Source organism: Asterias amurensis, chromosome 9, assembly GCF_032118995.1.
Source record: "Asterias amurensis chromosome 9, ASM3211899v1".
NCBI lineage: Eukaryota > Metazoa > Echinodermata > Asteroidea > Forcipulatida > Asteriidae > Asterias > Asterias amurensis.
In genome coordinates, this window is record NC_092656.1 from 11,983,767 (window position 1) to 12,007,186 (window position 23,420).

General features: G+C 37.1%; 1 protein-coding gene across 2 annotated transcripts in view; it reads left to right on the top strand.

The window, feature by feature from the left end:
• The first annotated feature begins 910 nt into the window (after positions 1–910).
• LOC139942213 (tyrosine-protein phosphatase non-receptor type 9-like) overlaps positions 911–23,420 on the top strand; it is a 42,315-nt gene continuing 19,805 nt past the window's right edge. Inside the window, exons 1-4 of one of the 2 annotated variants that reach the window (XM_071938992.1) lie at positions 911–1,003; positions 10,512–10,655; positions 17,596–17,685; positions 19,511–19,635. In XM_071938992.1, the coding sequence (XP_071795093.1) occupies positions 935–1,003; positions 10,512–10,655; positions 17,596–17,685; positions 19,511–19,635 (428 nt within the window). In that variant the 5' untranslated portion in view covers positions 911–934. Of the gene's footprint in view, positions 1,004–7,280; positions 8,033–10,511; positions 10,656–17,595; positions 17,686–19,510; positions 19,636–23,420 lie in introns of those variants that run through there. The other variant, XM_071938991.1, reaches the window with a different exon arrangement.

Here is a 23,420-nt window from a genome sequence, read left to right on the forward strand (position 1 = left end):
TTATTAAATAGGGCCTATAATTATTATTTTTATTAAAATTAATTTGTTACAAATGTAACAATATAGCTCTTTGTTCTGCGGACTGCTTGATATAATAGACCTTGATGGCGTTTGTTATGCAATAATTACAGCAATTAAAGCTTTGAAGTGGGGTAAGCGTCATCGTTGAACGCTGGGCAGAAGTAGTGGAATACGGTAACTGAACTCCGCCCTCTATTGACAGTTTTCAACTTTCGGCTGGTACTTCGATCCCTACATGATTCGACAAAAGATGCCGGACTTTTTACTCTTTGGGGCAGGAGGGCGGCTCCCTGAGTGGTTATGAGGCATGTGTATTGGGAAATTAATTATTTTCAAAGAACTAGTATGTTAGTTAATATGTGATAAAAACAAATATTGGGACACTGGTACGATCAATGCTCCCAGGACAATAAAGTTGTCATCATGGGTTTGGTCATCTTGACACGAATTGTGGGAGAGTGAGTGGGGGGGGGGGGGGGGGGGGGGGGGGAGTGATACGTTTTAATTGCTGTTAAAAAAACATGAAAAAATAAAACACAATTAACATAAATGAGTTTATGCTTTCATACCCCATCACCTAGTAAGAACATTTTAAATCTGAAAATCTTTCTTTTTTGAATAATTTGAATACGCAATGTGTGATTACAAATTTAAAGTTCCTAATTAGGGGTTGAGCTTTAGGTACGCGTGGGGGAGGCCCCCCTCCATCAATGGTACGTGGGACCTTTGCGGTAAATGACCCACGTAGAAAAAACACGCCTCAAAAGCACCACAAACAGAAAGAAGTATTCAGCTACCAGTTTATCCGCCCAATAGTTTCAGGAAGGTAGTGACAACTCATCACCAACAATTACTGTTCTCTTTCTCGGAATTATAAAAAAATTCCCCGACACTTCTTTTCTATTCAAGATTAATGCGCGTGCGCAGAGACTGTCATACGGGTCGCAACATGGCGGCCGTCCTCAAGGCAGACGAGGAAAAAGTAAGTAACATTTCCGCGATTTCACGACATTTCCAATGTATTTTTTTACATTTGAGTTATAATTTGACATATTTGATATAATATAGCTGATATGAGGGCTTTCGGTAACGTGTTATTATTGAAATAAGGGCATTGTTCTAATATTTAGTACGGTGTTTCGGCCGTGGTTCGTGAAGGCTAGATGTAGGGCGAGTTCCGTGTGCTGTGTGCACCGTGTACTGTGCGAAACTGTAGGCGGTGTGCTGTGGTCAGTTTAGGGTCGTGTGTGGTAAACTGCGATCGCGAGTAGAGTTACAACTTTACAGTCATAATGGAATACATGGCGATTCAGACCGCCATTAAATCACAAATTAAGATCAATATGTTATTTTATTGCCTGCAATGTTTATGTTTCGGCATGCAATACATGATTTAAAAGAAAAAACAAGGATGGTGATTGACAAAAAAAAAACACACCAAATGAACAAGATTCAGTGCAAAAATAAATTGACGTTTTCCATTCCAAGTGAATTTCATGCTCATCCTCCTTTTTTTTTAACAAAACAAACCTGTAAAAATACACAATAAATTATACAAAGACTATGATGTTATTGTCTCGATATTAAATAACCAACCAGTATGTCACTTTATGTGAACATTCATGTAATTTAAGTTTAAATTTCAAATCAAGTTAGGGAATTTTTTTGTGAATTTAAACTTACTATTTTTCTGTTCGTGTTTTTGACTACTCAAGAATCAATCACCCTTATTAGTTAGACTTATGTCATGCGTACACCAACAGGATTTTATTTGTGCTCCATCTTGTTCAAGGCAGCAAATTAGTTTATTTCTGACATACTGTTGTCTTCATCTGTGTTTGTTAATGAAAATCAAATGCATGCATACTATCTGAAACATTGACTTGAGTAGTAGAGGGCAACTCTCGTTCAAAATTTAAACATATTTATGAAGATGCTTGTTGTAGTAATCAATGTTCAATGCAAAGGTGATTTGTCTAATATTTCTGACTATTTTCAAAGTTGCAAGATGAGTATTGTGTACAACTTTTTGTATGAAGGTTTGGCTCCATGGTAGTACTATAATCACAGGGCCTGAATGAAAACTATGCGTTCAATGCAAGTTTGTTAATATTTCATCTATGAAGCAGCACATCATCCAAGGAAGAAGAATCAGTCGTACTATTATCACATGAGTCTGGCTTGCTGGTGACTGCTCTAATATTCTGACACCCCTAGACATGCTAGATACGCATGTTCCGACACCCCCTTGAGATACAGGCTACAATCAGGCTGGGTTAGGGTTCGGCCCGGTCACACTGGCCTCGATAATAAAATAGATTTACTCTCCTATTCAAAATGCTCGCCCTCGATTGGTTGATACGCACGCGCATATTTTGCGCGTAGCAATTCAACATTTCTTTGCTTCGTGATCATTATCGTTTTCGTTATTGCTGCAGTGTGACTGGCCATGGAAGAAGATTCAGTGACTTTAGTACAGATTTTGCTGTCTGGTGACAGGTTTATTATCTGACACCCCTTCGTATGTTTGACAAACCCATCGTATGTTGGACAACCTGCTTGTGATTTACAGGCTAAAATGGGTTAGGGTTAGGGTTAAGAATAGGAAAATTCACCCGGGTGTCACAACATCTACAGTACATAGGTGTACATGTACACAATGTAGGTGTGTCAGAATGGAACAGAGTTGTGTAATCAACTGGCTACTATGCACAGTGCTGGATTTATTAAACCCATCAGGCTTGACTTGAATATAAAACTTTAAAATAATATGGAGTCATGCATTTGAAAACAGAAACTAAACATTTCGGTGTGAGACTGAAACCACACAGAGGAAACCGATTCAACAAAATGTCCGGGTTTTCAGAAGGGTGGTTATATTGTTATATTATATTGTAAACTTAAAGACACTGGACACTATTGGTAAGAATGGTGCTGAAGTTTGACATTAAATGTAACTTGTAGCTGAAATTTTCAGCTTTTACAAGTTCTGTTGAGCCCAAATCACCCCTTAAAGGCACTGGACACTATTTGTATATTACTCAAAATAGTTATTAGCATAAAACCTTACTTGGTGACCAGTAATGGGGAGTTGTTGAAACATGTAATATTAAACATTGTGAGAAACGGCTCCCTCTGAAGTAACATAGTTTTAGAGAAAGAAGTACCGGTAATATTCCACGAATTTGATGTTGACATGGTTGAGACATAAGATTTAGAATTTGAGGTCTCTAAACATCAGGCATCTGAAAGCACACAACTTTGTGTGACAAGGTGTTTTTTTCTTTCATTATTATTTCGCAACTTCAACGACCGATTGAGCTTAAATTTTCACAGGGTGGTTATTTTATAAATGCATATGTTGAGATACATGTACACCAACTGTGAAGACTAGTCTTTGACAATTACCAATAGTGTCCAGTTACTTTAAGCCACCCATTTCTGATCATTGATGAAAAGCTACTTCGCTAGAGGGTCATATGGATCCTTCAATATTTATAAATATTATAATTAAATGTACATGTAGGCAATTATATGTTCACTATCCCAGCACCTTTGAATCATATCTTTAATCATTGAAAGTGCTTCACTTCGAGTTAAATCCAAAGTAGACACTGTGAATTTTGTCCTGCAACATTAACCACATAGCAAAAGTGTTCCCTTTGTGCTTTACACAAACCTTTCACATGAGCCATGGACCCTGAGTGGTGTGCAGACATTCTCCAAAGGTAACCTTGGTGGTTCACAAAAGGGTTTTGGCAAAGCTTGGTCATGCCTCAATGCACTTAGTTTTTGTCAAGTAAATCAGTGGAAAACGTTGAACGAGAATTCCAGGAAAACAAAGTGCACACTGAATTCAAAATGAAGATAGAACTCCTGAAAGGAAGCAATGGACAACGGATGGTAGATAATTTGCTGCACACAGATATGACTGACTAAGTAGGCCTACTTCAGAGAATTTGTAGTTTTAGTTTTTTAACTTTTAAGTTTAAAATTAATGGATGGTACTCAACTGACAAAAGCTATTAGTTGAGTGAGTGTCATTAAAATGGAACTTATTGGAGCTCAGTTTCCTGGAAGCCTTAATTTCCTTTTGTTTTTTGCACATCATTATTCAAAGTAATTAAAATGAAAGTTCTGGGACTGTACACGTAGATTGACATTGAAGGTCTTCAATACTGTACATTTGGCACGTCCAATTCTGAGAATTTTCTTTTAATGATTTACGTAATGTACAATGTGTACGTGAATGTGTAATTAAGTTGACAATAATGGTCTGACAAATGACGTCCGTAGAATTACTCTCAAAACAATTATGAACTTGGCTTAACGTTTCTTGGAATTCATAATTTGTTGTTTTCTTTCCCTGCATAATCAACTAGGTGCTTTGTCATTGTTCAAACTTATGCTGAAACTCTGAGAGTACTTTTAATACGTTTTGCCGGGAAACAATCTTTTGATTTTTTCTGCTTCAATTAGGTCGAGTTCAATATTTGTGTCCAGACACCAAAAAATATACATAAAAAAAAAAACACCAAACATATTTGGTTGTCATCTTACAATCGATTAATGTCTTTGCAATATGAATTTCGCTTCTAAGTTTTAAAACCTTCTAGAGGCTGCCCAACCTGTTTATGTTAGAAAATATGCAATCTTTTACAAGCTACATTTTTTTAACTGAAAACAATTTTTTTGAGGGGGGAAAATTGTAAGCATTTTTGTTCTTAATATAAACCACAGAACAATTGATTATTATTTTTTTTCATTTTTCATTTTTTTCTTTAGAGCATGTAGATTGCCAAATGTCAGGATATGAATGCATAACATTTAACAATGAAAACCACACTTTTGGTTATGTGCCCTAGTTCACCCAATCCCTATTGACTTCAAGTTGACCCCAAGATTTATTTATAGTGAAAAGAACAGAAAGATGTGGTTAAAAGAAGCACATTACATGCTGTAAAATATGCAGTTGCTTATCTGGCAGTGTGTGAGTTTAGGTCAAATCAATTTGATAGGAAATCCACGAGTAACTTACGCGTTGTGAGGTGATGCCTTTGTTAAATATGTAAAATATTAGTGGTACGTAGACCAAAATGAAGACATTATATCATTCATTAAATTACATTGTAAAAGCATATTAACTCATTTCATGAAATATTGTTTGCATTAATTTGTTTCCTAAAAATGCAGACAATGTATGTAAATTAAACGATTTTGACAGTGTTTGTGTCTATGAACAGTGAACACCTTTGTGATGAGCATGTTGAAGTTCAGAACACGTCAAAGGATTAATTTTAACAGTTTTAATAATTAAAACAATTTGAATAACACTTGCAATCAGTTTTAAAGGTGTGAACAGTTTGAACACTGCCTATTTGGCTTTACTTAAATGGATATTACGTGTAGCTATTTGATCCAAAGCAGGGTTTTTCCTAGGATTTTTCAAGCCTGGGGGGTAATCTGTACCATTAAACTTCTTGAGGTTTGGCCGCCGCACGCTGAATTGAGAAAAAGGTCTATGGAATGTTTTCTACTTTCCATGTACATGTGTTAATCTTTGTTTTAAAAGCACAGTGCTATCTGGAGCATTCTCATTTTGCCTTGATGTTTTTGGTAAAAAAATAAATAATACTTTGGGCATATCGGCCGAAATGTGCGCATATCAGCGTGCATTTTGCGCGTATAATCTGCCTGTAGCTTGTGCATGGGAGATTCCTGCATGATGGGGGGTCTTGAATATGACGTTACCGTTCAAATATCTACCCTACAATTATGTCGTAGAAATCAAACCGGGAATGCTGCGTGATGCGTGGTTCTTTGATGTACGCGTTTGGACGCGCATACGGTTTGACCTGTACAAGACGGTGACTTGCATAGCAAAAAGGGGTTATTCAATACGGTCTATTAATAATGTGCACATCACTGTACAATGTGTATAGTTTCTTGACTTGACATCACTAGGACCATGCACTTGGCCAATGTGACTGTTGCCTCAATCTTCTTCACTGGCTCCCTGTGTCTCAAAGGATCCAATTTAAAGTTCTCACTCTTGCCTACAAAGTTAAACATGGTCTAGCCCCTAAATATATCTCAGAATTACTTATTCCCAAAAAGAAAAACTACAACGCGTGTTCTTCGATCATCTTCTACCGCCCACCTGGAATTCAACTCTGGTCCTATCCCTTGCACTCGCTATATGGAAACCGATCCTTCTCAATCGCCACTCCCACTCTTTGGAACAATCTTCCCGTTCACATCCGTGCCTCATCTACACTGGACTCATTTAAAACTGCTCCATAAACACACTTAAATTTAAATCCATCTAGTCTGTTCAGTTTCTGCTATTTCATCGACTTCTAATTGTCTTTCTTTTGTTGTCATACACTTCCTGTTCAGCGTTTAGAAACCTTGTATTAGGCGCTATATAAATGCATGTTATTATTATTATTATTCTCCTACGCGTACATTGTGTACCTGCCTACACTGTTAGTACATGTGTACTTTGTAGGCCACTAGGGCTTGCTCGTTATACTCCAACTTGACTGGACTTGGATAAGATTGAAACGTATGGCCCTACATCTTCCGAATCCTTCACATTGGCAATTGGACAGAGAAGGATTTGGGACTGTAAGTTGGTCTTCATATTAAATTTTAATTTAATTTGAAAAATCAATTTATTTGGATTTCCCATAAACAGTAATGCCAATTGCCAACTACAGAAATCACAAAGCATTTAGTAGACCTACATTTGTAGTCCTGAGTTTGTAATTATCTGTAAAAAAAAAAAAAAAAAAAAACCAAAACCCAAAACAAAACAATTCAATCTAAAAACTCACTGATTTAAAATTTTACTCTGGCACTGCCGCAGTGTAAATTATGGTTATAGTACTACACACGTGTACAACATGTAGCAGGCTTAAAAAAAAAGAAAAGTGTATTGCTTTTATAAAAGATTGCATTTTTAAATGTCACCAACACTACAGGATACAGAAATTCCCACCTGTAAAAGGTCTCTCACCGAACCATTTCCCCTTGCTACTGTAATATTATGTTCTAGCATTGCCACAATGGACCAAACTACTCGTACTGTCCATTCTTTGACCTATAGCAGGAAGAGTTTCCCGGAAACTGTCAAATCCTGGTTGAAGGTGAAAACCCTATAATTTACGTAATAATGGAAGCCATTATCTTGTGTGGTGTATAAAATAACGAATCCATTTACGTACGACCATTATGTTCATTGATGAATACTGCTTCTTTCAAATCTACTGCAGTGTGACGTTCATGCATTTAATGACATCCAAATGAGCCGTGTATTTTTGATTCGAGGAAAAAACAAGACTAGCTAGAGGCCATTGTGTATTAGAAGTAAGGGAGAGATGGTTGAGTTTATAAATGTGCTCAGTATGATGTGTTGATGTTTGGCATCGTTGCATTGCTCAGGTGGATGAGCTACAATGTTGTGTAGAAGAAGGGAAAACTCCTACATGTAGTAAAATACAGAAGATATCATTTTGGACTCCAGTTTTTAAAGTTCGTTTCATGTCACTGGTGATATTGTCTTTGGATATTTCAAGTTCAAACATCAAGTTTGTATACATTCTAATGGCGACTGACTCCGTGTGTGGTGAGTAACTGAGAGACCTCAGGTTGAGATTAAACCGTTTCATGTGGAAGCAAGAGAGGCATCTTGACTATTAGATACGATCCGTGTTTGAGGCGTTGGCCTGCTGCCAAGTGACTCCTCGGAATTCCTGACTGAATGTGATTAAGTGGCGCACCGACTATAAAGTGTCCCCCCCCCCTTGCAAACCGGCGAGAATTGAATGCTTGCACTTCTCACTGTAGTACGGCCATGAGATCTAAAAAACACATTACCATGTTAACAGTTGCCTTGGTTACCAATGGCAGGGGAGAGAGGGAGATGCAAGCTGCCGATGCGGTGAGTGGCGGCGGACCGTTCTTTGAGAATATGGAGTTGGGGATAGCGGATGAGGATTATCTCTGTGTAAGTTGCGGGCATTTAATCGGCATTGTGTGTGGATTGCTGGATTGGGTACTTTGCTCCCCGCTTACGATGTGTAATCATTCAACCATAACTAAGGAATGATGTGTGTTATACAGTCATGGTTCATTTTTACTTCGTAGAATCTGCACAGTACTTGATACATGTTCTGGGTAGTTCATTTTGTATACATGCGCATATTTTACGAATTTACACTCACCCTGTTAATGTTAAGCACAGGGGTCGAAATTGACACTAGCCCGCTAGCCCGGGACTACCAGATTTACAGCCGGGCTACTGATTTTTCCAGTTTGATAGCCCGACGGGCTAGTGGAAAAATAATGCAAAAATCATCATCACAAACAATAAAGAACTATGTTATTGGTGTGTTGTAAAGTTTGAGCCGTGACGCGAGACATAATGTGTCTTTCGGGCTACCAAAATCTAATCAGGGCTACTAAAAATTATTGGTCACTAGCCCTGCTGACTACCATGGAAATACACTTAATTTCGACCCCTGTAAGCATTCAACAATCACTTCTGTGCCATGTGACACTACATTTCATTACCTTTTTGTTTTAAAAACTTTGTGTATCATAACATCCTACATGTCTTTAGGCCTACGCGTAGCTTGTAATTTGTATTGTGTATGTTTTTGGGAAAATATGTTGTATCAATATCATCTTTTTGGCTATGAACATTACTGTACATTATAAACATAGAGTTATATAAAAACTAGAAGGCGCACTGGTGATGCTGCTTTCACAAAGGCGACAGAACGGAAGGAGACACGCGCGCCATTCTGCACGCGCGTTGAATATGAAGTACACGTTGGAGTTTGTGTTTATTGGATGCTGTTTTGTCAACTTACAAAATGGCTGCACAAACGCACTCTGTGCGATGCTGTTTTTGTCAACTTAGAAAATGGCGGCATGCGCGCATGCCGTGCCGCGTATATAGGCCAGTGTGCCCTCTAGTTCTTATATATTTAAATCTATGATTATAAACCAAAATGCTCTTGTACAAGATTAATGTGACAACAAAAGTAAGTTGATTTTGATTCATGCACCCCTTTAGCATGTATGTGTACAACTCAATGGGCAAAGTGGAGTTCACTGTAAACATTGTTAAAGCCCGGTTCTTACATTACATGTACGTCCTGCGAATGCGAAGCGAGTGTTGACGTCACAAATTTGCCATGAATAATATGCAGCAGTTGAGCTGTGCTCGACTCCTGCAAATATTCGCAGCGGAAACAGAGTTGTGACGTCAAATTTACGTCAAGTTCGCAGGAAGTACATGTACAAATGTATGATGTGTACGTGAACCTGGCTTAAGGTTATGAACAATTGTCAATTTTTTTTTAGATTTTCAAAAGCTGACTTTAATTAGATAAGGACAAAATTGAAAACAGTTGACTTCTTAGTGAGAATGAAACATTTCTAGTGGATAAAACGGGATGTATTGAATGTATTTATTTGCTGTATGCGAAGCCTTGGAGACAACCCGCTACAAATTACCCCAGTGCCCCTTAATTTAAAACGAGAAATGCCCTCAGCTTAGAGAAAAAAGCCTGTCTTTATACAACTTGCAAGCGCCGAAAATCACCTGTGAAGTGTTGAAAGGTCAAAGATGTTTCTTCTCGAGAAGAGGCAATATTGAAGAAGATCTGAGCCTCTATTGGATTGCTGCAAAGGCGTGAGGCATTGAAGATTTTAGTCTTAAATTGCTTTCATTGCCTCGGTCTATTTGGTTCAATTTTGGCAAAGCCTCTATCATGTCTATCAGGACCGTTTCGCTGAACATTGTATACCTGCCTTGTTGATGAAGACCAGACAGAAATTCGTGACTTGAGGGGAAGTGATTAGCGAAGTTCCCCACTGACTTGATTCATGGTTCATACAGGTTGACACTAGTGGCGTCTGTACGCCAACGTGTGATACATTCATGTTGCGCTTGACTGTACTTGGGTTGCACATTATGTACTAGTCTTGTTTAACTTTGTGTTGTGTTTAGAGGGTATGCAGTATGGCAAACTGTCCTCTCGGCTCAGCTGGGTAGCTGCGATGAATATCAACTAATTCCTTCTTACGATGTACTGTCTCGTGTTGTTGCTTGAAATGAGCCTGATCTTTTAAGAGGGTGATTTGTAGGCTTTAGAGACTGTCACTGTGAACAAGTGCTTTTGATACTACAAAAGCATTTGCTCGTTACAAAATAAAGGCACAAAATTGTGCTTATATTTTTTTAACATGGGTGTAATCAAAACCGTTGTAATATTTTGTATAATTTATGTACAGTATGATAATTGTTTACAAGAATCATGGTTAAAGTAATCACCATACATACTCATTTGAATTATTTAGTGGGGTTAGTTCATTCTTTAAACCTTTCTTACGTGGAATGTTGACCCTTAAATAATGCAATGGTAGCTTTACACATCACTTATCTTATCTATCATTTGTTTTTCCCCTTTCTCTAGGCCACACATCTTTTCCTAGATCATCTGAATAGAGTTCGTGCAGAGCACAATGTGGCACCAGTATCATGGAAGACAGCGGTACGCTTCCTCATGGCCAGAAAATTTGACGTAAAGCGGGCTTTAGAGCTTTTCAGAAACCATGCTGTAAGTAAAACATGAAGATTGAAAATGTAAAGTAGATCTTGAAGCTTTCACCAGAGAAGTTTGGCCTGTGCATTATCAATGTTCCTTATCAGAGGAAAGATAATGGCAAAGCAAGATCATGAAGACCTTTTGGTGAAGGTCAGGCCTTTGTTAATTACATATGTATTTCAGATACATATTGTACACTGTAGAGCCCCTTTCACATGAGACCACTTTAGCAAGTGTCCCTTGCTAAATTGTAGCATGGTTGTCAAACTTTACAATAATTTTCCTTGTGTGAAAAGACAACAATTGTTTCTACTGTCCAAGCTCTCTTGAATAATATTTTCAAACATTACTACTTTGTAAAACCATGTTAAAATAAATGATGAGAGAAAAAACAAGTTTGTTGGACGAATTTGTGTGCTTTCAGAGGAATAAAAGAGATCTAGCTAAAATTATTTTAATATTTTAGTGGGAAATTACCTCTTTCTCAAAATCTATGCTACTTCAGAGGGAGCCGTTTCCCACAATGTTTTATACCATCAACAGCTCTACAATGTCACGTTACCAAGTCAGTTTTTAAGCTAATGTTTGTTTTGAGTTATTACCAAACGTTTACCTTCCCTTTAAGCCCTGCCGTCTTGTTGATTTCCCCCAAAATGTGAATCCTGGTTGGGTAACGGCCATTTTACACAAACACATCTTTGAATCAAGACTATTAATTTTCCTACAAATTGTGATTAAGTGGGAGGGTGTCAGTGTAACGCTGTGTTTCCAGTTGAAGAAGAACAAGTAATTTGTTTGCCCTGAGGTTACTATTTGTTAGTATTGATTTGAGGTTTGTGCGCATAGTTTGCAAGCAAGGGATTTGTCTTATTTAATGGCAGTCTTTCACCTGGCTGCATATTTCTAAAAGTACAACCGCATAATTGACCTCAATAATTAGTACATGTGTAAACAATTTGGAGGATTTATTTTCCTTAAATAATTTTTTTTAATTTTATGTAATCCAAGAAGTAACTTTGGACGAATTTGTCATAGTGTATGATTTTGTTGAGAATTTAAACAACTACGTAATTAAAGGCAGTGGACACTATTGGTAATAGTCAACAGTTGGTGTGTCTCAACATAAGCATTTAAACTAACAAACTTGTGAAAATTTGAGCTCAATTGGTCATCAAAGTTGCAAGATAATAATGAATGTATAAAATACCCTTGTCACACAACGTTGTGTGCGTTGTGTGCGTTTTACTTCTTTCTCGAAAACTATGGCACTTCAGAGGTAGCCGTTTCTCACAATGTTTTATACCATCAACCTCTCCCAATTACTCGTCACCAAGTAAGGTTTTATGCTAGTAATTATTTTGAGTAATTACCAATAGTGTCACTGCCTTTAATTAAAATTTGTATGTGTTTTTTTCTTGTGTGGAAACAGATGTGTACACACATTTTGTGCAAATTTGTGGACTCCCGAAATGGTGTATGGATGGGCGGTTGTTCAAGGGATCTAATATAATACATGTACAAGTTTTATTTCTTAAAAAAAAACAAAAAAAACACAGGAAGCATTTATTTACCACTTCATTCAGAGAAGGTGTTTCTTCACATTTTAAAATTAAAAAACAAGATCTGGCCACATGAGAATTTCAAAATCTGAAATATTCAAAGTCGTAGCGTAACATTCATAACCTATTTGATCAAAGTGAAAGTCGTCTGAACAATGAGGAAATGTCAACAAAAAACGTACACTGTACTGTAGTCAGTGCTTCCAAGTAATGGCTCCGTTGCCTTACTGAATACAGCTGTGTTCATCATGAGGTATTTATTTATTAAGCATGGGAAACGGAACTGAAAGAATGTCTATTTGTAAAAAGGAAAGTCAAACAGGAAAAGCTTCCATGAATACCAGTTGATTAATTTGTACCACAAAAAAGAGTAAAAAACAACTTTTCTCCCCCTGTTGTATGGGCCATTCAGAATAATCAGCAATACACAAGGTTTAATATTTTTTCCCCCGAAAGAAACAACTGGAAATTTGAAATTAAGTTTCTGGGTTTAACTCCAATGTTGCCAAATCAAAATCGGCTCGCGTGAACTGACTTTTGTTTTTGTTAAAAACAAAACAGATACCATTGTTTAATGAGTTCAAGGAAACATGACTGTGGCATTTGATGTAATCTTCATTGTTTATTTACATGGTTTACGTGGTTTATTTGTTGAGTATTGACTAGAGGATTTAAGTGGAATCCCTCTTCAATTAAAAAAACAACCTTTTGAGATGAGTTGAGTTTAATCAGGAAATGGTTGGATCCACTTGGCACACCCTATCAACTATATCACTTGAGCCCTATACAAGATGCATCTTGCTCTGCTCTGCGCATTACAAACAAAGGACCTGGGTTCGGTTTCATAGAGCTGCTAAGCACAAAAATTTGCTTAGCATGAAATTTCTTTTTTGATTAAACCAGGATTACCAACCAAATTTCCACTTGCATTTTGCTTGTTACTCACTGGTTTTCAGCTGTTGTTTGGTTATCCTGAAAATCACTTGGAAATTTGGTAAGTAATCCTGTTTTTAATCGTGCAAATTTGTGTGCTTAGAAGCACAAACGTTTACTAAAGCACGATCAAACAATTTTGCTCACTGCAAAAGGGTTACTACTATCATGTTAAATGTATGTATTGCACTGTTTGAGACTAGTACCCTGCTCACTTTTGAAAAGCTCAAAATGTAAGCAATATTTTCTGATTTTCTCGATGAAATTGTGCCCAGATTAAAGCAATCCAAATGGCGGAAACTTGGCATTCTCCAACCTATACATAGCTCACCATGGACTCTTATGCCCTGGTATTTCCCCTTGGTATCCCCTTAAAAAATGTTTTTGTATCCACTGACTGATTTCTATAATGTTGTCGTGTACAACTGGACGTATGTAGAACCAAAGAAATATCCTCCGAATAAGAAATGTGGGGTTCATGCAGTCTTGTCAGACTACAGTACTCATTTTGTGTATGAATTTCTGTTTAATTCCACGAAAGCCAAATTAAACTTTAGTTCACTCATGAAAGCTCGTCTTCATAATAAAAGTGAGGTTGTCTATTTTCTGCTTAAAATTATTTTTCAATTATTAATGGTCTTGTCATGCTTGTGGCTATCTGTAAATCATTATGTTTTAAAATGTAAGTAAATACTTCAAACAGACTTGTTTTAATTGTTTAATGTTAACCATCCTAATATGTGGTAGGACTGAAGTGTTTCCTTGTTCATAAAAGTAACTCATGTTTCAGTTTCTCCTCAAAGCTGTTAAGTATTGTTTTTTCTGGGCCCCGTTCATGATGTAGCAATAACATGTAGCTTACTGTAGTTAACAAAAGAAATGCCAACAAGATTGAGGTTACTGGCCGAATGCAATGTCACAGTACATTGTACATGTACATGTATGTTGCGTGAATGGTGTCTTATTTTATGCAAAAATCTCTCAGAATGTTTTCTGCATTCTGAGGCAGCTCTACGAAAATCAGAATTTAGGCCCTGGGACCTTCAGCCTTCATTTTCCTGAACCTTTGTCAACTTTGTAAAGTACATACTTGTACATGTGACTTTAAATACCAATTTTCTGAGCTGCTGGTGTTAAGAATATTTTGTCAATGATTGATCTCCTTTGTCAATTTCCTGCCCAGTATCCTAGTTTTACAAACTTTCAAGTGCAATAAGTATTTTTGATTTTGTTTATGCTGTTTAGTGTTTACAAAACATCTTTTCAATTAATTTGTAAAACAACTTTTAGTGTAAAGTGCAGGTTATTTTTAAACAAGGATAATATTGACAAAATAGGAAGACACCCACTATAGGGCTTCTGTAATTGGTAGAGCGCTGGCATGTTATCCGGAGCACTACTCTGCATGTTAGGCATTCAACTTTTCAGCTGATCAGCTGACTTTCTCTTTTTCCCCATCTTGTCAAGTTTGCCCTTGTTCTTGAAAAAAACACCCTTGTCATACGAAGTTGTGTGCTTTCTGATGCTTGATTTCGAGACTTCAAATTCTAAACTTGAGGTCTCGAAATCAAATTCGTGGAAAATTACTTCTTTCTTGAAAACTACATGTATGGCACTTCAGAGGGAGCTGTTTCTCACATAGTTTTATACCATCAACCTCTCCCCATCACTTGTAACCGAGAAAGTTTTTTGATGATAACTATTTTGAGTAATTACCAATAGTGTCCACTGCTTTTAAAGTGCTAAGAAAACTGACAAACACTGAACGAACCCCTGTGTTGCAACATGGAAGGTCAGCCTATTGAAGATCATTTTTGTAAAGCTGGCTTAAGGATACAATGTCTGATCATTCATGGATTAACTCAACCTCTTCAATGTTTTTTTCCCTACTGAATCACGAGGGAGTTTTCAAGGAAACTTTTTATTATGAGAAGTCCCGCTGTTACTGATAATGCAATAAAGACTAGAATACACTCTGTTTGTCGTCTCAATGTTGACTTGCATCAATAGAGAATTGTGTTGGGTGCATACATGTACACATGCTGCAAACCTTGAGTACATACAAAACATTTCAGTGGTTCTTTAATCTAATTCATGCGAAGATACTGGATACATTCAGAGAAATTAGAATGGTTTGGAGTTTCTGCACCTGGGGAAAATTAGTTTACTGCATGTGGAACTGAAAATTAAAATTGTACTTATTCTTCAAGGTTTTACTGCACAAACATTGGATGTACATGTACAATGTACCAATATAAAGTGTCTCGAATTATGGGGAACAAACTCTAGTTGGCCTTGGTTTGCCTATCAATATTTTGAAGCAAAGTTTTTTTTTCTGTAGTGTTTTTGAAATTTGATTTAGAAAAAGTCAGTAGATACAGAAACATTTTTGAAATTATTTTTATATCTTAGAAGCAAAGTTTTTTCTCTGTAGTTTTTTTGAAATTTGATTTAGAAAAAGTCAGTAGATACAGAAACATTTTTGAAATTATTTTTTATATCTTAGGAAACAGGAAACATAACTCCCAATGGTCAGAATTTTCAGATGAACATAGAAACTGAAACATTAGGCCTACATAAAACGTACGTGTATAATGTACATAGTGGTCACTGGTGGTAATGTGTATACATGATGTAGACAATAAATTAAATATCATAATAATCATTTCATTTTTCATTTAATACTTATTTCATATGTACTGTTATGAATGTAAATTATGAAAATTTATGTTTCATTTTCTATTTTTTATTATAATTTTTTTTTTCAAATGTGAAAGTAAATTTGACTGAAACGTGTGCATTATGTATTAATTATGATTTTATTTTTTATATTTATTTCAAAATAATGACCATCATTATGTATTAGTTATGATTTTATTTTTTATATTTATTTCAAAATAATGACCATCGTGGGACACCCTTTTCCCAGAAAATATGTACATAAAATGTCAGGTCTGTAGACTAGCATAGCCGTAAAGCATCAACCACTTAACCAAATTATAATGGACATTTATGCCATGTTTGTATGATCAGTCGCTACTCCATAAAACCCAGAGGATTGAATGTGGTCAGTATTTCCTCAAAACTGATGCGTCTAAATGTCATAGATTTGTCCCTAATCCCTACCCACTCTTGAGATTTCCTTAATGTCTTTGTTGGACGTTTCTCAAGAAATGAGGTTGTTTGTGCAAAAATGAGGTTTTTGAGGTTTTCAACACAGTCCTGTTACAGATTTATATTCTCATCCTACATGTGTGTACATGTGACAAGGTGGTATCTTTTGACATTTTAAATTGTCAGATTGTTGAGAATCTGGGGGAAAGTTAAAAGGCTGTTTTAAGGCAATGACAAAAACAATAACAAAAACGATGCAAAGAGAACACATTCTATTGGTTGAATTGCTCCACGCAGAATACGCCCACACTTACTCAACCAATCGAGGGCACGCATGTTTAACAATCTCGTTTTCGTTCTCGTTATCGAGGCCTGTGTGACTGGGCCTTAGGCCTTTAATACATGACACCATACGACTGATGTAGTTTCCAAGAAGGAAGTTGCTTAAGAAGGAATAACAACTGAGTTCCTCTTTTACAATCCAATTAATTAGGATACTATGACCTGTTAAGGATAAAATCATGAATTTAAAAATTACTTCATTATTGTAGAAGTATACAATGTAAAATATTAAAGAAGGGTTTCAAGGTAAAATTTAGTTTTTTGATCCACTCATTTTTCAAAAGATAGAGTCCTTTTGAAAATGGGAGGAACATTGGTACTCCTGACCTGTACCTCAAATTTGGAGGATTGGTGGACCCTTCAATATTTGACAAACGTCAATAAGTGGGGTGATCATTTTTACTTTTATGTGTTGGAAAACATAGTGAATGAGTTTGGGGACAAATTAATGGTTTGTCGTTTTTCAAGAATCATCCAAGAAAACAGCTGTTGAAACGTTCAGTATGAATGATATGAATATGAAAGCAGCCCTTGGAATTGACTAGGTTTCCATACGTGTATGTTGAGCCTGATACGGGTCATTGCCTTTGGTGCCCTAGCCTGGCTTTGGTGCCCTAGCCTGGCTTTGGTGCCCCTTCTGAAGTGTCTCTTACATGCATAAATGAGGGCGCTAAGATTGTCCAATTGTAGTGCCCTCTTCAAAACTGCCTTGCCCCCAAAGGTGAAATGCCAGGCCTGCTTATTCAGTATTCTAATATTATTTTGGTTTGAATTTTTTTTTTACTAGAATGGGATTTGAACAAGCCTGAATTGACGTGCTGGGACTCTTACCAACTGACTGTTACATGTCATTAGTCCGGAGGTCACAGTTTCAATTCCCGCTCTTGTAAATTTTTCTTTCTTCAACCCCAAATTATTGAAAGTATTCGAAGTCAGTTCCCCTTGAAGTTTATTATGTGATTTTTTAATATTTTGAATATTTATTATTATTTTCCTTTCTGCAGGCCTTAAGGCAGCGTGAAGGACTAGGGAGGCTAGTCTCAACAGAAGAACCCCTCAGCCGAGAGTTGCTGAGCGGTAAATTTACAATATTGGTAAGCTGGAAATAAGTCAAGATAGCTACGGAAGATCTTAAAATAATATTGCCATTTGCCAATTCTATTTTCGTATCGTTTTATATGTAGATTGTTTTACCAGTAGTTTGTGTAGCTTTGTACATTGAAGAAACTTGAATAAAATTCCCCCTCCAGGAAAAAAATAGAATAAATCTTGAAATATGCTTGAAACATAATAGATGTTAAATTTGCATCGGGGATAAAGAATATTAATTTTGGTTTTTACCCATACACCGATGTGTGTTAGCACTGTATACTCAGTACTTTCCCGAGTCCTGTGAAAAAATATCACAGGCATGTTACTCGGGTGGGATTCGAACCCACGACCCTTGCAATTCTAGAGCAGTGTCTTACCAACTAGACTACCGAGGTTGCCCGGCAGCTAGAGGCAGTTCGAATCCTATGTTTTGGCAGCGGGTACCGCAACGATATAATAGATGTTAAATTTGCATCGGGGATAAAGAATATTAATTTTGGTTTTTACCCATACACCGATGTGTGTTAGCACTGTATACTCAGTACTTTCCCGAGTCCTGTGAAAAAAATATCACAGGCATGTTACTCGGGTGGGATTCGAACCCACGACCCTTGCAATTCTAGAGCAGTGTCTTACCAACTAGACTACCGAGGTTGCCCGGCAGCTAGAGGCAGTTCGAATCCTAGAGGCAGTTCGAAACCAAAATTAATATTCTTTATCCCCGATGCAAATTTAACATCTATTATATCGTTGCGGTACCCGCTGCCAAAACATAGGATTTGAACTGCCTCTAGCTGCCGGGCAACCTCGGTAGTCTAGTTGGTAAGACACTGCTCTAGAATTGCAAGGGTCGTGGGTTCGAATCCCACCCGAGTAACATGCCTGTGATATTTTTTCACAGGACTCGGGAAAGTACTGAGTATACAGTGCTAACACACATCGGTGTATGGGTAAAAACCAAAATTAATATGCTTGAAACAAATATTCCTACATGTATATATATATATATCTAGCACACATAGCCCTGGTACCGGGGGGCCATGGCCTGTCTCTGTTTCCCCTTGTCTTGTGTGTGGGGGAGGGGGGCTGGCTTACTAACCTTAGTTTACAGTGGTATGCAATTGCAGTTGAATTTTGTACCCTTCAACATGTTCAAGTGTATTTTTGGTTGAAAGCCAAAAACATTCGCTAACATTACATTTCAAATACATAGCTATGGTCTGTACAGAGAATGTTTTGATTTTTCCTGATATTTTGTTACATGTATGTATATTCAATCAAAACGGCTTTGAGTTTGACCTTTTGCCAGGATCATATGTAGTATATCTTTGGATGTATACAGACCCAATTTGTTTTGGACGTCAGATGGTGTAGTGTTTCCAATTTCGCTCTGAAAGAGTATCAAATAATTGACAGTTTTTACTATTTTAAAGTGAGGTTAGAGACATGTAATTTTATCCCCCACTTGAGGACTCTACAATGTATCTATTGGAAAATTAGATTATCACACACTTGAATTTGACTTTATAGCCCTTCGTGAAGTCTTTCAGTATTAATTTTGGTTTTTACCCATACACCGATGTGTGTTAGCACTGTATACTCAGTACTCAGTTCTGTGAAAAAAAACACAGGCATATTACTCAAGTGGGATTCGAACCCACGACCTTAATAATTCCAGAGCAGTGTCATTCCAATTATAAGTCTTTCTTTACGGAGCATTTTTCAGTTTTATCTCAATGGTTTCAGACTTCATTGTTCAAAATTTAAAATGACAAAATATTCAAAAGTAATGAATAAATTTCTTTTCACCATGCGTAAACACTACAGCCACAGCGGGACACAACGGGTGCGGCCATTGCATTGTTCTCAGCTAGATTGCACACGCCTAACTCAGTTCCTATGCAGGCTGTCTTACAAGCTGCTGTGTTCCAACTTGACCATGCGTTATCAGAGTAAGTCAATTCTTTTTTTTATTAGAAAAAAAACAAACTTCGTCATGTACTGTTTTTCTCCTTGTTGTCAATAAATAAAGTCTGTATTGCGTCCCTTACATACAGATGATCAGAAGCAACTGATTTTAAACTGAACAGAAAAAAAGCAAAACATAAAGAAACGAAACTGGTCACCATTAAGCTGTCAAGCAGAAAAGTCTGCTCACATGTAGCTCATTTTTTGGCAAAGCAAGAAATGACCGGGGTATCAGTCACAGCAATGGTAAATGTCTGTATGGTGTTCTGGCTGGTAATCTTTCTTTGCTAAGCAGAAGTTTTTTGTGCTAAGCAAGTTTTTGTGCTTACAGGCTTTTAAAATGAAATTTAAGCATAATGAAATTTAGGCTCAATGAAATTAGGAACAGGCCAGGGCCCAAACCATTACTAATCTTCTACCATAAGGGAAAGTATTTTGAAATGAAATCTTCACAGGTACATGATGTATTGTTTCCCTTTGGACTACATGCACATGTACATGTAGGCCAAAACCAAATCCATCCCAGGAGTCTGTTCTGTCATCAGGGAGTTGACTTCCCAAGTAATGGTTGATAAAATAAATATACATAACCTTTTTTTAAACTTTTTTTTTTTATTGAGAATTTTGATGCTGTGTATTAAAAGCTCATTTAAACTGGAGACACAAATAAATGTACCCAAGGTGAAGATGACTCCAATTCACCTGACCTCAAAACACAGATGTTTCCAATTACATAAAATCAATCAGGCATTATGGAAACCCAGACCTCATGATGTGAAAGAGATACATCTCATAAGGCCATTTTATTCCTAATACTTCCTTCATGTATGCTCTATCCATGTGATGGCAACAAAATGAGAAAAGTGTAGTTTTGTAAGGGACATACATGTACAGGTGGGCATGTCTACGCATTCAAACCGAGGACTTTTAACAAAAAGGGATCCGGGAAAAGTCACACCGAGGACGTCCTCGATTTGACTTCGTGTACAAAACCAATGGGGATGTCTGAAAAAATGACTATGTCCAAACAATGGGAGAACAAAGAGAAGTCCTCGGTCTGCACCATAAACACAGCTGTGTGTACACGATCTTGTTACACAAGCACTAAATTCACATTTTTTATAGAACTTACATGTACAATAGCGCAGATTACTTGCTGCGACTGCTTGATGCATCCGATAATGCAAACTTGAATTAAAATGCGAAGTCAGATTAATTTCATTACAAAAAAATTGATACGCATTAAATTTGCGTTGGCATGTGGAAATGTGTTTATGCGTGTACATTTGTCAGTGCAAGGATCTTTTCATAAATTGGTTGATTTCCTTGCATTCTTTCCAATCTTTTCCCAATTTATTTCCATGAATTCACTGCCCTTTGTCTGTAGGCCTACACATCTCAGTATTCTTTCAAACTACTGTGAAGGATATCCCTGTACAATACCCATGTCTACATAACATGTACATATTGATAAAAAAAATATTTAGGAGGGAATTTTTCAAGTAATTTATGATGTGAAAACCAAATGAAGATACATGGAATTTTGACTGATTTCTATACATCAAGCTTGCAGGTTCTGTGTCTGGAGTCCATCTCATTTGTTAAACAACCTAAGGGAAATGCAATGACAGGTGTTATCACTCCACCCTACCATTCTTCAGATGATCACATTATAAAGCTATTCACAATATTTACATTCCAATCTTTCCCCTTTTAAAACACGACGGCACTTTTTTTAAAAACTGCTGGGCGTCAGTTTCCTCCCGTTCATTGTTTTATCGACTAGACTTGTATCCTGAAGACGTTATTGCTACATAATATAAGCCAATCGGCTTATAAGCAGTCCATACCTTGTTGGAATGAATATTGATTGAATAATCAGAACGATGATGTCGGTATAATAATGTGAGTCATCGCGGGGAAAGACTTGGCCAGAGAGGGCCAGAGCAAAGTAAAAACTTGTTTCTCAAAAAGGCCATTGAGTCACTTCGTATCATCATTTAGCAGTAGAAGTACCCTTATAAAATATATCGTTAGTGTTTTAAGGTCATGCTTTGCCAGAAAACGACAAGGAGATGTTGTTTTAAAGTGAAGAAATTAGAATTGATGTGAAGGGTTGAGCTGGAGGTTTAGTGGTGGGAGGGGGATTGGTGGGGGAGGTTCTAGTTGTACATTGTAGCTTTCTGAGGTCAGGATGTGATACATGTTGTACACTCCAGCTCATCAATACATATTGTCCTCTACATGGTACATGTAGATGCAAATGCTCCTTGAAATTGGCCTTGGAGTCATACACTGTACGAGATAACTGAAGAATAATTAGTTGCATTTTATAGTAGTCTTCATATTAATGCCTGATATACCTGTACACCGGGGTAACACATCACGTTGATACATATGTACCATTAAACTCAACAGCTCAGTCTATATGAACGCTATGTAATTGCTACTGTTTTTTACACTGGTCATACATGTTGAGGGATTGTGGTTTGTAGTACATGTACACAAAGACAATGGTAATGGACAGACATTTCTACAAGTTTAGGTACATAGGCAATGTAAGTTATGTATGACTGGGTCGGCTCAGATGACTGGCTGCCTTGGGCGCAGGACTGTAATAACCTCAGTGAATCGACAGTGGATTTATGTTGCCCAGAATCATTAAGGTTCAGGCAGGTGAATTCTGATGAGTTTTGGACTGATTCGATTCAATAGTGTTTTTGCAGGGGTTCAAACACATTTTCACAGATCAGATAATAAAATAGCCCCCCCCCCTAACACAAATGCATTTAACTGCTCTGATTATGAATTTGTACAAAGAGCTGAATATGAACATGATGAATAAATTCATCCAAACTTGCTCCCCGCAGACAATGTTCTCATCATTTTGGTAGCCAAAAACAAACCTGCTTTTTGCATTCGTTTATATTTACTTTGAAGCGAAGTGCATGAATTTTATTATAATTTTGGGGGGTACATTGTAAATTGACATGCCGCTTTCTTTCCACCTGTACTTAAAATACATGTACCAACTTGAATTATTCAAACTACAAAGCAATATCTTTTTAGAAATTTGAAATGAATGTAATACATGTATAAATTATGTCTAATTAATGAGAATTTAAATGCAATCGTTGGCTTTTACAAAGAACATGCTGCATTCATGATGTAAATTGTAACTATTTGGATCTATAACCATAGCACTGAACAGCACATTTCCCCTCTGTCAGTGTCTGTGCATACATTAAATACATGTACCACCACTGTACCAGCAGTAAAAACGCAAACCATCCCAATCCAATGCCCCCAGGACGTCACTTATGAGGTCACTATCTCACAGTGTCCATTGATGAAGCAGCGGCCAGTTGTTAATTTAAACATTAGCCACACTGTTGTTCGGTGAACAGTGGACGCTCGGTATAGGCCTATCAAAAAGATAGGTCTGTTTCCTGTGACTCAGCACTTCGATTAGTATCCCCCACCCCCCCCCCCCCCCTCCCGACCAACATTTGCATTTGATCAAGTTACGAGATGCGGAATGTTTCTTATGAAATTGGCCAGACCAGCAACTGGAGATTTTCATCCTCTTAGAGACCCATTGGGAAACCATGGTCTTTGATTCACAACTTCAAGACGTAGAGGCGATTACTTATTGTTGTATACCAAATGACACAATCAAGTCCCACGTTCATGGCCCTACACGTAGCTGCTAACGCCGAATTCTGGGCCCTGCAAGCACGAGTTTCTGCGTTAGCCTTGTAAGCGTAGA